The sequence below is a fragment of the Nasonia vitripennis genome, chromosome 1, assembly GCF_009193385.2.
Source record: "Nasonia vitripennis strain AsymCx chromosome 1, Nvit_psr_1.1, whole genome shotgun sequence".
NCBI lineage: Eukaryota > Metazoa > Arthropoda > Insecta > Hymenoptera > Pteromalidae > Nasonia > Nasonia vitripennis.
The window spans coordinates 16952883-16966543 of record NC_045757.1 but is presented as its reverse complement, the minus strand read 5'-3'; the positions used below and the strand labels follow the sequence as shown (position 1 = coordinate 16966543).

At 44.9% G+C, this 13661-nt stretch overlaps 1 protein-coding gene across 3 annotated transcripts in view; it reads right to left on the bottom strand.

Moving 5' to 3' along the window:
- LOC100116943 (tyrosine-protein kinase transmembrane receptor Ror) overlaps positions 1 to 12688 on the bottom strand; it is a 324541-nt gene extending 311853 nt beyond the window's left edge. For all 3 annotated transcript variants that reach the window (XM_031924699.2, XM_031924713.2, XM_031924708.2), the window contains exon 1: positions 11504 to 12688. In XM_031924699.2, coding sequence (XP_031780559.1) covers positions 11504 to 11615 — 112 coding nt within the window. In that variant the 5' untranslated portion in view covers positions 11616 to 12688. The remainder of the gene's footprint in view (positions 1 to 11503) is intronic.
- Positions 12689 to 13661: the final 973 nt, after the last annotated feature.

Genomic DNA, 13661 nt, shown 5'->3' with positions numbered 1-13661 from the left:
CGTTTTAATAAATATTTTTTAAATACAAAATATGTTGAACTCACGACAAGATCTCCCTTCTTTGAATACACAATTTATTTTGTAAATGCAATGAAATATTTATTAAAATTTATTTTAGGGTGGTTTCTATATTTCTCTTTTCAAAAAATATATTTTATGAGTAAGTAAATATTTTTTACGCGGTACAAAAATTTCTTTTTTATCAACCTTCTAACTAGCTTAGAACAACTTTGTTATTGCTTGATTGTAAAAAATATTTATTAAAGTCTAACATATATTTCTTCTTTAGGGCTGTATAGGAATGTTTAAATTTAAGAAAATATTTGTCTAGTACTATACAAATAAATGATTTTCTAGAATCAAATAAAAAAAAATTTGATTTTAACAAGCTTTTTTTTCAGTGTACACTTAAAAGATTATTATGTGATTTATGACCGACGAGGGTGTATACGTGTGTGTAATGGTCGGCGGGGCGAGGAGAAAGAGACTAGCGACAATTTTTTGTGGTGGTACCGGTTCTGTGATGAGTGAAAAGTCAATCGTCGCCGAGAGATTGATAATGCGAGAACATCTCTGTATTTTAGCATTTATTCTCTATTTATGAAAAATAGAGGATATAAACTCTTGATTATGTGAAAGCGACAGTTTCGTAACGTACATCAAACCGAGGCTCCGTCCCAACAAATCGGTACTGACAGCTCGCTGATGGATCTGATTGTTGATATCCTGCGTGTTCTCGCATTCGGACGTGGCAAGGCCTGCCTCGGTTTTTAATTCTTGTTTCCGCGTCGAAAGCATGACGCTGTGCTGTGTTACTACTACGTGATGGATTTAACGCATGTCAAAATAGAAACTTCGAAATTAATCGAGAGCACGCAGCAATGACGAATTTCGAATTTTTCTCGACGTCCGGCGAGTGAGTTCTAGCAGATAGTGTAATACACTACCCGGTATCGAGAACCAGTCGCAGCATCATATCATCGACAACCGGTGATCGAAAAGTACCATTCCAAATAAAAGTATAATCCCATCGAAGCCTCATCGTAATAATTTCGCCAAAGCATCCGCGCAACCGACAGGAGAAAAAGAAACAAGAGAGCACGCAGGGCCAATCAACGGCATCCATCTCTTCCCCTCGCTTCGTATACGTATCAATTGATTCACCCTCTCACGGGCGCTCGATTTCGCGAGGAATCCAACGAGGCAGACAGAGAGAGAGAGAGAGAGAGAGAGAGAGAGAGAGAGAGAGAGAGAGAGAGAGAGAGAGAGAGAGAGAGAGAGAGAGAGAGAGAGAGAGAGAGAGAGTGAGATAGGGCCAGTCAACGAGAAGATCAGTGGCGCGAAAGAGCCACTGCCAGCAGCTCACCTCTGTCGGCTGAGTTCTCTTCGGCTACGCCGCTGGTCAGAGCGAGAGAGAGAGAGAGAGAACCATCACACACGTAACGAAGAGCAGCAGCAGCTGGCGTGTTCCCTACGCACCATCGGCATAGGGCTTTCCGCACGCTAATTGGGATTAATTCGCGCTAATTAATTAAATCATGGAATGCCTGCCCGGCGCATGCACAAGCGCCGGCATCATTGCCGGCGTTCGATCTCGCGCCACTGCTGCCCGCGTGTATATCCGCGTGCGTCAGATGTCGCGGGCACCCGTTTGAGGGCTGGCGGCGCTTAGAGGCGACCCTGCGCGCAGAATACCTACTCTCTCTCTCTCTCTCTCTCTCTCTCTCTCTCTCTCTCTCTCTATCTATCTATCTATCTATCTATCTATCTATCTATCTTTGGAAACCGGATTTATTTGCTCTCCTCTCGTTGTGTTTACGCCCGCGTACAGGTGAACACTCGCGGGGGCGACTCGGCTTTAGCTACGGCTATGGACCGGAGGAATGGAACGTTTGTAGCTGTATGCATGCGCACAGTGAGTGATTAGGACGGAGAGTCTTGCGGACGGACGGACGGTCGGAGATGGAGAGAGATGGATAGGAGAGAGCCGGGGGTACCAAGTGGAAGAGCCTCGTGTGGAGAAGGCGATGTGCGAGTTTTGGAATGTGACAATGAGCCTGGAATATGTGCGGGGTGAAGGAGGGACCGTGGAGGAAGTAGAGATAACAAATGAGAGCGAATCAATCTCTCTAGCCCACGCGAAGGATACACGAGAAATTGAAACCAGAGCTCGCGGGGCATCGTAAAAAATAATAACCGCGTTCAGCAGGATAACTCGGAGAGCCATTCCGTTGCCAGAAGTATGCAGTCTATTGTATACGTAAAAACTTTTCGGAGCGTGTAACTGGCTCTGCATACCGACGAAACATGAATAACTGATGGCCCCGCAACTTCAAGGCACGCGCTTTCCGCGTCTGCGGCGTGCATCGCGCGGCGTTGTATCAATTTACCGCTCTTGTGTGTATGTATACACCGTGTATATATTATATATGCAGAGCCGAAGCGAGTGAATTCGAACTGGCATGTTACGGAGGGAATTACAAATATGTATTTCTGTCGGGACACGCGACCTCTTATTATGAAAATACACGACAATCGAACGTTTCGAATGGAAATGGAATGTTCGATTCGCGGTACAGCACTGCGCAGTTAGGCAGCGCGCATGTTTCGAATATTTATCCCGATTCCGCCGAGCCAGAGCTTTGAGGGCGCATACAATTTGTGATGAAGGGTTCGAATGAAAATATCCGAGAAAGATATAAATATTTCATAATCGCGACGATTTCGGTTTTTACCCCTTTGCAGGTACCCTTTTGAATATCTAATGTGACTATATTATTCGGGTATGAAATGATGAAGATATTTGTGAGTGATATAAATTCAACTCTCGATGATATTGGGAATTACCCCTGCGAGTCTCGTACACAACGAGGTATCCACTTCATGTGTAAAACCAGGAGGATAATATGCACGTAATTGCATTACTCGCATTTCATCTCTAATTAACCTGCGTGCCGCGTTCGATGTGTCTTTTTATTCGGACTTGTTGATCGGTAAACACGAGAAGTACTAAAAAATTCGTAAAACGATATTTTTGCAGTCCAGAAATTTTGTTTTCACTAACTGATTATAACAAAGTTGTACTATATAGACAATCAACGGATTACAGTAGTCTCTGCATACCTTTTCACCAGCGAATCTCACACTCAGTGCAAATACATAAAAGTCGCGTTCATGCATTTCCTGCATTTCATTCACGCGCAGTAGACCCTCGGTAAGTTATTCATCGTCACTCGCCAAACAATTGAATTCCTTATCTGCGTCTCGTCACACACTGAATCGAGAGAGAGAGAGAGAGAGAGAGAGAGAGAGAGAGAGAGAGAGAGAGAGAGAGAGAGAGAGAGAGAGAACGTCGTTTGGCGTCGCGTTTGTTGCAGCGAAAAGCTCTGCGCACACAGGCCGAAAATGCTGCATGAAAGAGCCCTTTTTCTGCTTTCCTGCGACCTCGCAGCAGCAAAGAAACAACAATAAGAGAAGAGAAAAAATGTGAGCCGAGAGAGAGGAGCTTCCGCGAAGGGAAAGCAGCAACTATACCTGGCGGGCAACACGACGACGCGACTTCGACGGCGAGGAGAACTGCGATAATTCAAGCTAATGTAATCAGCTAATTAACTCGAGTTTCGCAGACGAAGTGTGTGTGAATCATTGTAATTAGCCGGTCGTCCTACGGCTGATATCGCTTCTTCGAGACGTTATGTGCGTATAAGGTAGGTTATGTGCTTGGGAGACGGAGAGGACGAAACCGGTCCCTTTGAGTTCCCTTTTTACGAATGGTGCGTTTCGAAAAAGTGGGAATATTAATTCGTGGATTTGCAATTTGGATGAGAGCATCTTGACAGTGAATTTTTTTTATTACAAGAGTTTTAAGATTCGTCATCTGTTATATCTATACGAAGTATTGTTAAGATTTGGGTTATTAACATACAATGGAAATAAAATGTTTTGCAAGAGCTTTATATTTGTATTTTTACGCCATTCGAAAAAATAAAACGGAGTACTCGACCTCTCTCGCGTTTCTGCCTTGAAACCTGTATTTTTATGCAAATAAAAACGTTATTGCTTCCTACGTGTAGCCTTACAAGAACTCAAGTCTCACTCGTAAAGTACAACGCAGCCATTTCAAATTTACCACCAAACGTTATGGATAATATTTAAATTTGAAAAGGAATAAATATTTACACTCGGCTTTAATACGCTTAGAGTTATATTGCCGACAATAATGAGAGAAATAGGCAAGAATAGCGAGAGAGATTCTATATACGTAGGCGGTCTAAGGAAGGCTTTAATGGGACAGGTCTCGGGAATCGATGTCGTATCGAGCTGCGGGGAAATATACCGTGGGTAGTTTAGTCTGCGAGCGCTTTATGCTTCCGTGTGCAAAGAGATGTCTCCGGATAAAACCTATCGATTCCCGTAGATTCTCTTTATGACTCGTGCTTCTAAACTTCGCGATTCAGAGGATTCCTCTGATGATATTCGCATTATACCATCATATTTTACTGAGACTAATTATTGCCTTTCGTTCCAAAAACGTTAATCCACTGAGTTCACAGAGCTTTTCACAGCAATGGTCCAAGTGAACAAAGATCGACGACCTTCATATCCTGCGACGACTAAAAATACAGCGGCGGCGGCAGCAATGAAACTTCCAATTACAAACAACCAATGAGAGCAAAGACTCATGAGGCGTGTATTCCTCGAAACGGAAACGCAGCACATCTCTCAGCACAAACGTACGGGTCGATCCGTCGTCGTCGTCGTCCGAGTCTGTCGTTTCGGCTGGCCGCGCGATAATTGCGCTTGTCGCCCCGATAATTAAGCCGATTGGCCCCATCGGGCATAGTAACGCAGCAGTAGTAACAGCGGCAGCAGTAGCAGCGCCTCCGGGAAATTATATCCTCCTTGTCTCACATATCCCCCCCTGTATACTGTACTGCACTAATATACTATATACTCGAGACGCACTGCTGCAGCTCTCTCTACTCTGACATTGCGCGCTTTACGGGCTAGGCCGATCTAAATTTAAGACGCGCCGCAGGACGTTGACTTGTGCCGCGAACTCGAGTATAAAAAGAATACTAGTGCAGTAGCATAGAGCTCAGGAAGAGAGGCGGAAACATAGAAACGAGAGAGAGAGAGAGAGAGAGAGAGAGAGAGAGAGAGAGAGAGAGAGAGGAGGTGGGGAAAAAGCGGATGAAGGGGATGAGAAGAATGCGAGAGAGCAGAGATGGTGATTGATTCGGGTTATTCGCGTAGTAGTTTGAGGATTGAGATTTTTTATCTGCACAGGCTTTGATTAATTGCAGCGTTGATCGCGGGAGTTGATTAAAATGAAAAGTCTCGATTCGCCGAATGATTGTTCCACATAGATATATAGACCAATAGTAATATCAATATATAAAAATAAATCACCGTAAAACCAAACAGTATATTGGACGACGTCGCTTGAATCTTCAGAGCCTCCGGCAAGCGAAGATAGGTGGCGCATAGGCACTTTTTCGGTTTCCCCCAACTCAATCTGCGACGAGTCTAGATATAGCGGCGGGTGTATATCGCCTATGATGTCGAAACCGCCTTGTTGGGCTTGCTTAATCGGGCCGCACATGCTACAACTTCCTAAAAGTGGACGGTAACTGGATGAATTCGAGCTAGTAACCTTACTGAATGATCGTGGTGAACGCATCAATCTCTCGTTCGAGCATCTGTCTCGGGCCACCGGCCACAGTGGCGGCCCTTTTTATTATTTTTCATCCGTTTATTGCCAGGCCATTTTCTCGTTATTCTTCGTCGCCGCGGATTTAGAACTCGCCGACCCGCGTCGGACGAGCGAACGAATGGACGGACGGAAGTCCGCCGAAAAGAGAGAAACGCGGACGAGGCGTCGAGATGACTATACTCCGCGGGAATTCGATTCTGGATTTGACCAATAACGTCCATAATCCGTCGGCTATTTCGGGCCGTTCCGTGGGCAAAAAAATTGAACGAGTAATAAAAAATTATGGGCTTGCGCCGCGGAGCTTGCAAGGATTAATGGTCAGAATTTTTTTATACGCCGTTTGCTGTATATTCCGTGCAAATTTTTCCGATTTTATTTTTCGTTGAAACACTTATTTTACGAAGCAATTTTTCTTCGCGCGCGATCCACGCATAGCTGTTGCGTTCCAAGAGTTTTTAATTACGCTTATAGTTTGGAATATTTTCTTGCACGAAGTGGATTTTTTCGGAAGATATTCAACAATGTGCACGCCGATATCGGAAAGAAGATCAAGCTTGTTGGCGCAGAGAGAAACAAAAAGGAAGTGGACGCGAAAGCGGATAATTTTTTTTTGTTTACAGGCTCTCGCCGAAGGGTTTATGACAAAAATTGGAAGAAAGCCGCTAAAGCTATGCACAAAAAAGATTATTGAATTCGACGAGACAAAGTGGCTGGAGGCATAAGCTCGTCGAGGGCTTTTCATTGTTATACCGAGGGATAAATGAACGTGGACGTGTTGGAGATGGAAAAGTCGAACAACGAGAAAATGCGAAATGACTTTTCAGAGAGAGAGAGAGAGAGAGAGAGAGAGAGAGAGAGAAAGAGAGAGAGAGAGAGATAGAGATATAGAGAGAGAGAGAGAGAGAGAGAGAGATAGAGAGAGAGAGAGAGAGAGAGAGAGAGAGAGAGAGAGAGGGAAAACATGCATGACAATCCATTTATAGAAGCTCTTCGTTTGAAAAAAAGTAAACAAGTGTGCAGTGTTGTGAAACCTCGACGAAGACGAGTGTGTGTCTCGAGTGTTTACGTTACATTGGAAAAAATCACTCTCGCACAGTTCCTGCTGCACACACAGAGGAAATGAAATTTCCGACGAGATGTAAATTCAAAGCTCAAATAAAACAGGAAAATCGCTATCACTTTCCAGAATCCTTAACCTCACGAAAACAAACGATAAATCCATCCCCGACAGATCAAAACACTGAATCAGTCGCTCGTCTCGTAAGTATTTGCTTAACCACTCGAATCTCACACTGCAGTAGCGGCGTCGTTCCACCTACTAAATCAACTCGGAATAAAAAAAAGGAAACGAAACCGAAGAGTAGCATTCCCCTGCCAGAAACATAAAACCGAGGCGATTAAGCGGCGTATCGAGGCACGTGTTAAGTAGCGACAAAAACGGAGGGAGGAAATAAGAGAGAAGAAGAAGAGGCTGCGGTCGGCAGCAGCAGCGCAACAAGACTTTCCGTTAAGTCAACCCGCGAGAGAAGAAGAAGCAGAGGAGGAGGAAGTCGGAGAGTAGGCATGATTTCCCTCATGGGCGGCCTAACTGCCACCTGGACAAGGAGCGTATAATCTCCAGTTGCGCGCAGAGCGTATAATGCGCTCCTCGACCGACAGACAGGCTTGATGATGCGCGCGCGAGAGAGCCGCGAAAAAGTGCCGCAATGGCGTTGGCAGGTCTTTGATCCGAATCGACTGTTCGCGCTTCGGCGCACTCATCGCGTGCTCGCGCGCGGATTTTCTTGATTGGATTATCCGTTCCGCGAGACCTGATTGATAACGCGTGCGCTGTTTATTTTCTCATCGGGAATGCGTGCGGCATCGAGTATAATCGCGCATGCGCGTTAACGGTGCTTTCGAAAAGTGTACAACCACGAGGCTTTCTTCCTTCTTAATTGAGCGTGTAACCGAGAGCTGCAACGTGTTATCGTTATTCGCGGACTCGCGGCTACTTATTGCTGCGGCACATTCATTAGGCGCTTAGAGAGAACTTTCTTTGTGGCGTAAGTCTGCGCGCGCGCGCCACACACAGGTCGAGATCGGCTTTCAACGCGCGAAGTATCATTCCAGAGAGTATATTTACGATACCATGCCGCGCCGAGACCAGTTTTCTAATCGGCCGCAAAACAAAGTTCGAACTCGGCACATTCATCGCGCGCATGTCTTCGACGTTATCCGAACGATTTTTTCTTCCTTCACTAGTTACAGTAAGAGCAAACGAATACCGCTGCACCGAAGAAAGAGAAAATCGATACCGGCACATCCCGAAATTCAATTAAAACCGCGTGTGCGCATCCTGACAAGCATCACTGCAGCAACAACACAATCTCGAGCGTGCAATCGCGGCGACTACCGCAACCGATTTTTCGTCGCACACGCGCTGTCCAAACACATCCGAGCCCGCAAAAAAAAGTGATCGCGCGCCTCTCCCTCCCTGTGAGCATCGAAATCGAGGGGCTATATCTATAGTCCGAGGGACGCGCGCGATGGGGTGATGAATGACTCTCGCCGCGGCTATCGCTACGCACGCTGGCCTCTCTCTCTCTATCTCTCTAATAGCGACGCGCATCTGGTCCTGAAACTTTAATCCAGGCTATACGTCCTCTGGTGACGGTGCTCCGTCACTCGGGCCGCATTTTCCTCCCTAAATAAGAGCGCGAGTACGCGTGGGTCACTTCCGGCCGAGAGGATCGGTTCATAACGTCCGTTATCTACAAGTCAATAAATTGCTGCTGCGAGCGACCGAAAAGGAATACGAGAGAGCTGGGATCCGAGTGCGGAGCGAGACGTTATTAAATGCGCGAGAGATGCGAGAGCATAACGCATCGTAACACAGAGCGAGGATAGAGAGAGAAAGAGAGAGAGAGAGAGAGAGAGAGAGAGGAAGAGCTGTGGATCTGCGGCTGCATGAACATTTATTGTTTACAGGTGTGTGCATCAGTGAAGTTGTACGCGGGAAGGCGGTAAAAACGTTTATGATCTCACGCTGCTGATGCCGACGGGAAGTTTGATGATTTAACGCGTTGTGCAACTTGCTGATGTACATTGTTACAGTTTGAACTCCATAAGCCGAATAAAACCACGATCGAAACTCATAATTCGACGATTCGTAACGAGATTCGCAACTTTTCCGATTTCAGCGAACTCGAATGCAAAGGCCCATTTTATAAGCGTCCATTCGCCAGCCATATTATTCTTCGGCGGACAATCAGACACCACTTTGCGCCATCTTCTCCAGCCAAACGAGATGCGACCGCAAGAACTCGTCCAAAATATTACCACCTCCGCGTATAAATTCTTACGGCGACGCCCTATCCCGAGTCATCGTAAATTACACCCACGCACCACAGACCAGCGGCGGGAACAAAAGTAATAATTGAGAAAACTCTCCGGCGGACGCGGTTTTTTATCGACGTGAATCAAAAGTTCTCCGAACTATATGCATTCGGGAATAACTTTCTCTTCTCGGTCTTCTTCTTTTTTGTCTTCGACCGACGCATTATTCCACGTCAGCCGAAATATTCGAACTCCCGCGCGCGAAATTCGCCGCTAAGTGTCAACTCGCGGGGTCGAGTGATGGATTCGCTCGTCTCTCTCGCCTTTTTCTCGCGCCTCGTTCGACGCCGCTCGATTTATCACGCTAAGTCAACAAGCGGGGAGAATTATTTCAATACTCGTCACTCTCTCTCTCTCTCTCTCGAAAGAGAGAGGGAACGTGTGGGGATCGATTAAGCGGCCCTGTTTCTATACGCGCGCGCTGTTATTGGTACAATATTGACTCAACCGGGTAAATTGTGCAGGAACAAATGGAGAAGAAATATAGTCTCGTAAATATCGCGTTGGTCTCGTGCTACTGTGCTTTATTTTTTTTTGCGGACGAATGTGTAGATTCGGAAAATATGTTTAGGTTGGCTGTTTTCATTCGTTTTTCCAAAAAACTGCCGCTCGATGTTTATTGAAAAAATTTCGACGCTCTTTTGATTGTGTGCGTGTAAAAAGCTGTCGACGCGACTGTATACTTTTCATTATGAAACTTCATACGGTACGATTTCTATCGAGAGTTTTCGAAACAGCGTGGCCCACTATATGGATTATGAGAATGATCATAATAGTAGTACGCGTATATTTGTCGAGGCATCAGCGCAGTGAACTCTGTAACTAAAAAGCCGCATATACATTAAACAACTAAAGCATTAAAAGCACTAGATAGCGAGCAGATGCAGAGGGAAATGCATAATGCAAATATTCCAGAGTGAAATTCCTGTTGATCATATCAGTTTTCGAGAGACTGCGCAAACAAAGTCCCAGCGCACACACACTATAGTGTGCAGCAGCGCAGAGGCACAGCTTCTCGTTTGAGCGATCGTGACATAAATGTCAGCGCCGGTTTACTCGGAAGTGAGGAATTTGACGGGACAAAAGGGCGAGAAAGAGAGAAAGAAGCCCAAGAGGACAATAACTTCCGTCTCTGCAAGTGCACACGCACGCGTGTACTTATGTATGTATAGCGCGCGTGACTCCTGAGACTCTCGGCTTATTATTCTCGACGAGCGCTTCTGAATTTGTTCATTAGGAATTTCCGCATAAATAGTAATGCACCTCGCGAGTCCCGGCGATAATTGGTAAAGTATGCGCGCGTTGCGGTGCGCTTTTTCTGGGGATAATGAATTTAGTTTTCAAATCAAACTTCAACACTGATAAGATGTTATAAAAAGGAATAATTGTTCAAACTGCAGACGTGTATTTATAAAGTTTTAAATAAGGATCGTTTTCATGCAAATTTGAAGCATAGTTTATAAACTGGATCCAGAACGTAAGTAGGTGCGATAGTAAGACGCGATGCATCTTTCACGCTGTTTGGGAGGTTTTATGCGATTTAGGATAACCGAATGATCTTGTAACTAATTCTATGATGGGTTCAATCGAATAATTGAATGGCAAACGAATATTAAGGACAATTGAAAATTTAATGTGATCTACGAATTTACAATTTGTTTATTCACTTATAGTTAACCAACGTTTTGGAATTATAACCAAGAAATTGATAGAGTAAAATTTGTAATACCTGCAGTTGTATATGAATTAGTTGTTATGATTACATTATTTGAAATGTAATAGTTAAAAATTTGAGCAATTATTGTATACTTGCATAAACAAACATGCTAATAACGCTAATTGTCAGGTGAAAATTACCAACGGCAAACTTTCTACTTTGCACAATGAGTGAATCATTTCCGCGCAAGATAATGAGACACCTACGCTAGTTTGATACAAAAGGCATGTAGAAGATGAATAAGTATACTCTGCACGCATGAGCATACGTTTTCTCGCATATAACGCTTGCAAAATAACCAACGGCACACGCGAATAAATAATGATTTTCAAAAATGCAAAATTAAATTCATTTCTGCTTTAAGTCAGTCAGCCAAATTCCCGTCATTAATTAAAGACACCATAATTATCGGTATAGCACACACAGGCTACTGGCATGGAAATCAACTCGTCAACGCCATAAAAACCAGACGATTCCTAAACATCCGCAAACATCGCACGTCTCGGTATCTGCAAGCATCGCATAAACAGTGCCACGTGTCGCTTTCTCGCGCCGCTCATCCTTTAAAACCGCACGTCAAAACACGTCATTCGCGCTAAAAGTCATCCCTCATCGAAGATCAACTTCTCTCGCATCAGGACAAAAAAGACACACCGCAAAAGCCCGCAGAGTCACGGGCAATTTATACGAACCTTTGCAAACAGAAGACGAAAGCAAAGCGACGCAGCACACGACTACGAAGAGGAGCCAGTCGACGTCGCTCCGAAGTAGAAGACGACGACGACAGCCTCTTCCAGGAATCATACCGGCAGCTATCTCCTCGAGACGAAATAAAGTCGGACCTCCGCTGCGCTACTGCTGCTGCTGCTTTCTTCTGCTGGTGACGCTTCTTTTTGTTGTCGGGACACCCACGCACATGCACGGTAAACACACACACGCACTTGTATATGAGAGAGTGAGAGACGAGGCTCAGTAGAGCGACACCACGATTAAGTGATTTGTGAGGATCATCGCGCGGCACGTGACAATTATTATGATTATTGGCTGAGAATCCTGAGAAGACGGGGACGCATTGTACTGTCTCGAGACTTTGGGAACACTGAGAAAATTCTTGCCGAAGACTTTACGATCACTGGTAAGTATTCGTATTTTAAAAGTTCACTCGTAGTACGAGTTTCGGATTAGAAAAATCACTCGCTGAGTTTGTCACGTCAAAGATTTTGAAAACACACCCTGAGTTTGAGTAATACACTTGCAAAACACCGAAAACGTTCTTGGTTAGCGGCTTCCCGGAAAGACGCTGATTTAAACACCTGTTCAGTCGGCGTTTCAGCGAACGACGCGAGCACGTGGTCCGGCTTTTTTAAGAACAAAAGCCAGTCGGCGCGCGTCTCTTCTCCAAAATAGCAAACTGTTTGTTAGTACACAATGTAGTTCACCAATGATTATTGATTGTTTAAAATGACATGTCAGTTCTCCAAATTTTACGAGAAGCGACAAAGACGTCGACGTCGCTGGGGATCTGTCATCCCAGAAAACTCGCGCATAACCTCACTAAATTATCTGTTCGAAGGTACACTTTGACCCCGATGTCGATAGCAATGTTCCAGACAAAGGGAAACTATCAAAAAGTCGCTGTTGCTGCTGATTTAAAAAGGTAACTTATACACGACTCAATTGACACACGTAATCCTTCGCTCTTCGACAAGTACGAGTAAAGAAAGTCCATATACGATCGCTTTGTCAGACTAGTTTCAGTTCGTAGAGAGAAATCGTCCGCTGTATAAGCAGAAAGTCTCGAGCTCGCGGCGGCAAGTACAGGGAGAGATAGGCAGCACGCGAGTCAGGACGAGACACGCACGCGTCGACGTATCGCGCGACACTGGCACAATCCCCCAAACAGATTTTGCGCCACGCGCCTCCTCTCGCTCGCTCGCCACCTGGGGGCTGCGAGCGCAGTGGTGGGGAGTCTAGTCTGTAGATGGCTCTGCTTTTACAGCCGAAGAGAAAGGCGCCGACCGCCCTTGCAACAAGTTGCAGCGGAGCGCGCGCCGGGTTGCATATATGTGTGCGTATACATATACATATAGCTCGCTGAGTTGTGTGCGCGAGAGATCTGTACAGTGCCAGCACAGGATGTGTAATGTGTATACGTGTGGCTGTTTGTGTATATTTACGCGCGCGCGACGAGACGAGACGGATTTAGATTTCTGTCGAGGAGCTCCGAAAGGGAGAGAGGGGGGGGGGACGATTTTCAGGAACACCCGCGACGAAGGTCATTAACACCAAGGGCTGTGTTTTTTCTCATAGAGAGCGATGCTGTTTTGGGTTTTTCGAATCATCTATCCCCTAAGCTATGTGTGCTTGATTTATCGGCTGGGTACGTGCATGCTTGGAAGTTCACGAATATTCAATGAAAGTAGTAACGGTCGCTTGGCCAGACACGCGTCAGGCGTTGAATAATCTTGAACGATTTTATTTGCGGTTTTAAATTGTCTGCGCTGGTTGAATTAACTAATTCTGCCAGTCGTTATTTGTAGTTTGACTAATAATTTATAGAAGATGATCTGATCAACTTGATTTAAAGTGACAGTAAACTGTCTGGTCAAAATGCATCGAATCAAATTCTATATAGTATTCTATATAGTAACAATCAGTGTTGATTTTAATCAAGACAATTCATCTAATAACGCTATGAACAAATCTTAATCGGAAAATTAGGAGAAATAAAAATTTTAAATCACCAATGGAACCTTTCTTCTATTAACCAATTGAATAATACTTGAACATCAGAATTCAAATTAGCCCGACACCCTCTTGAGCTCATTCGACATTGCTGACACGATTTAA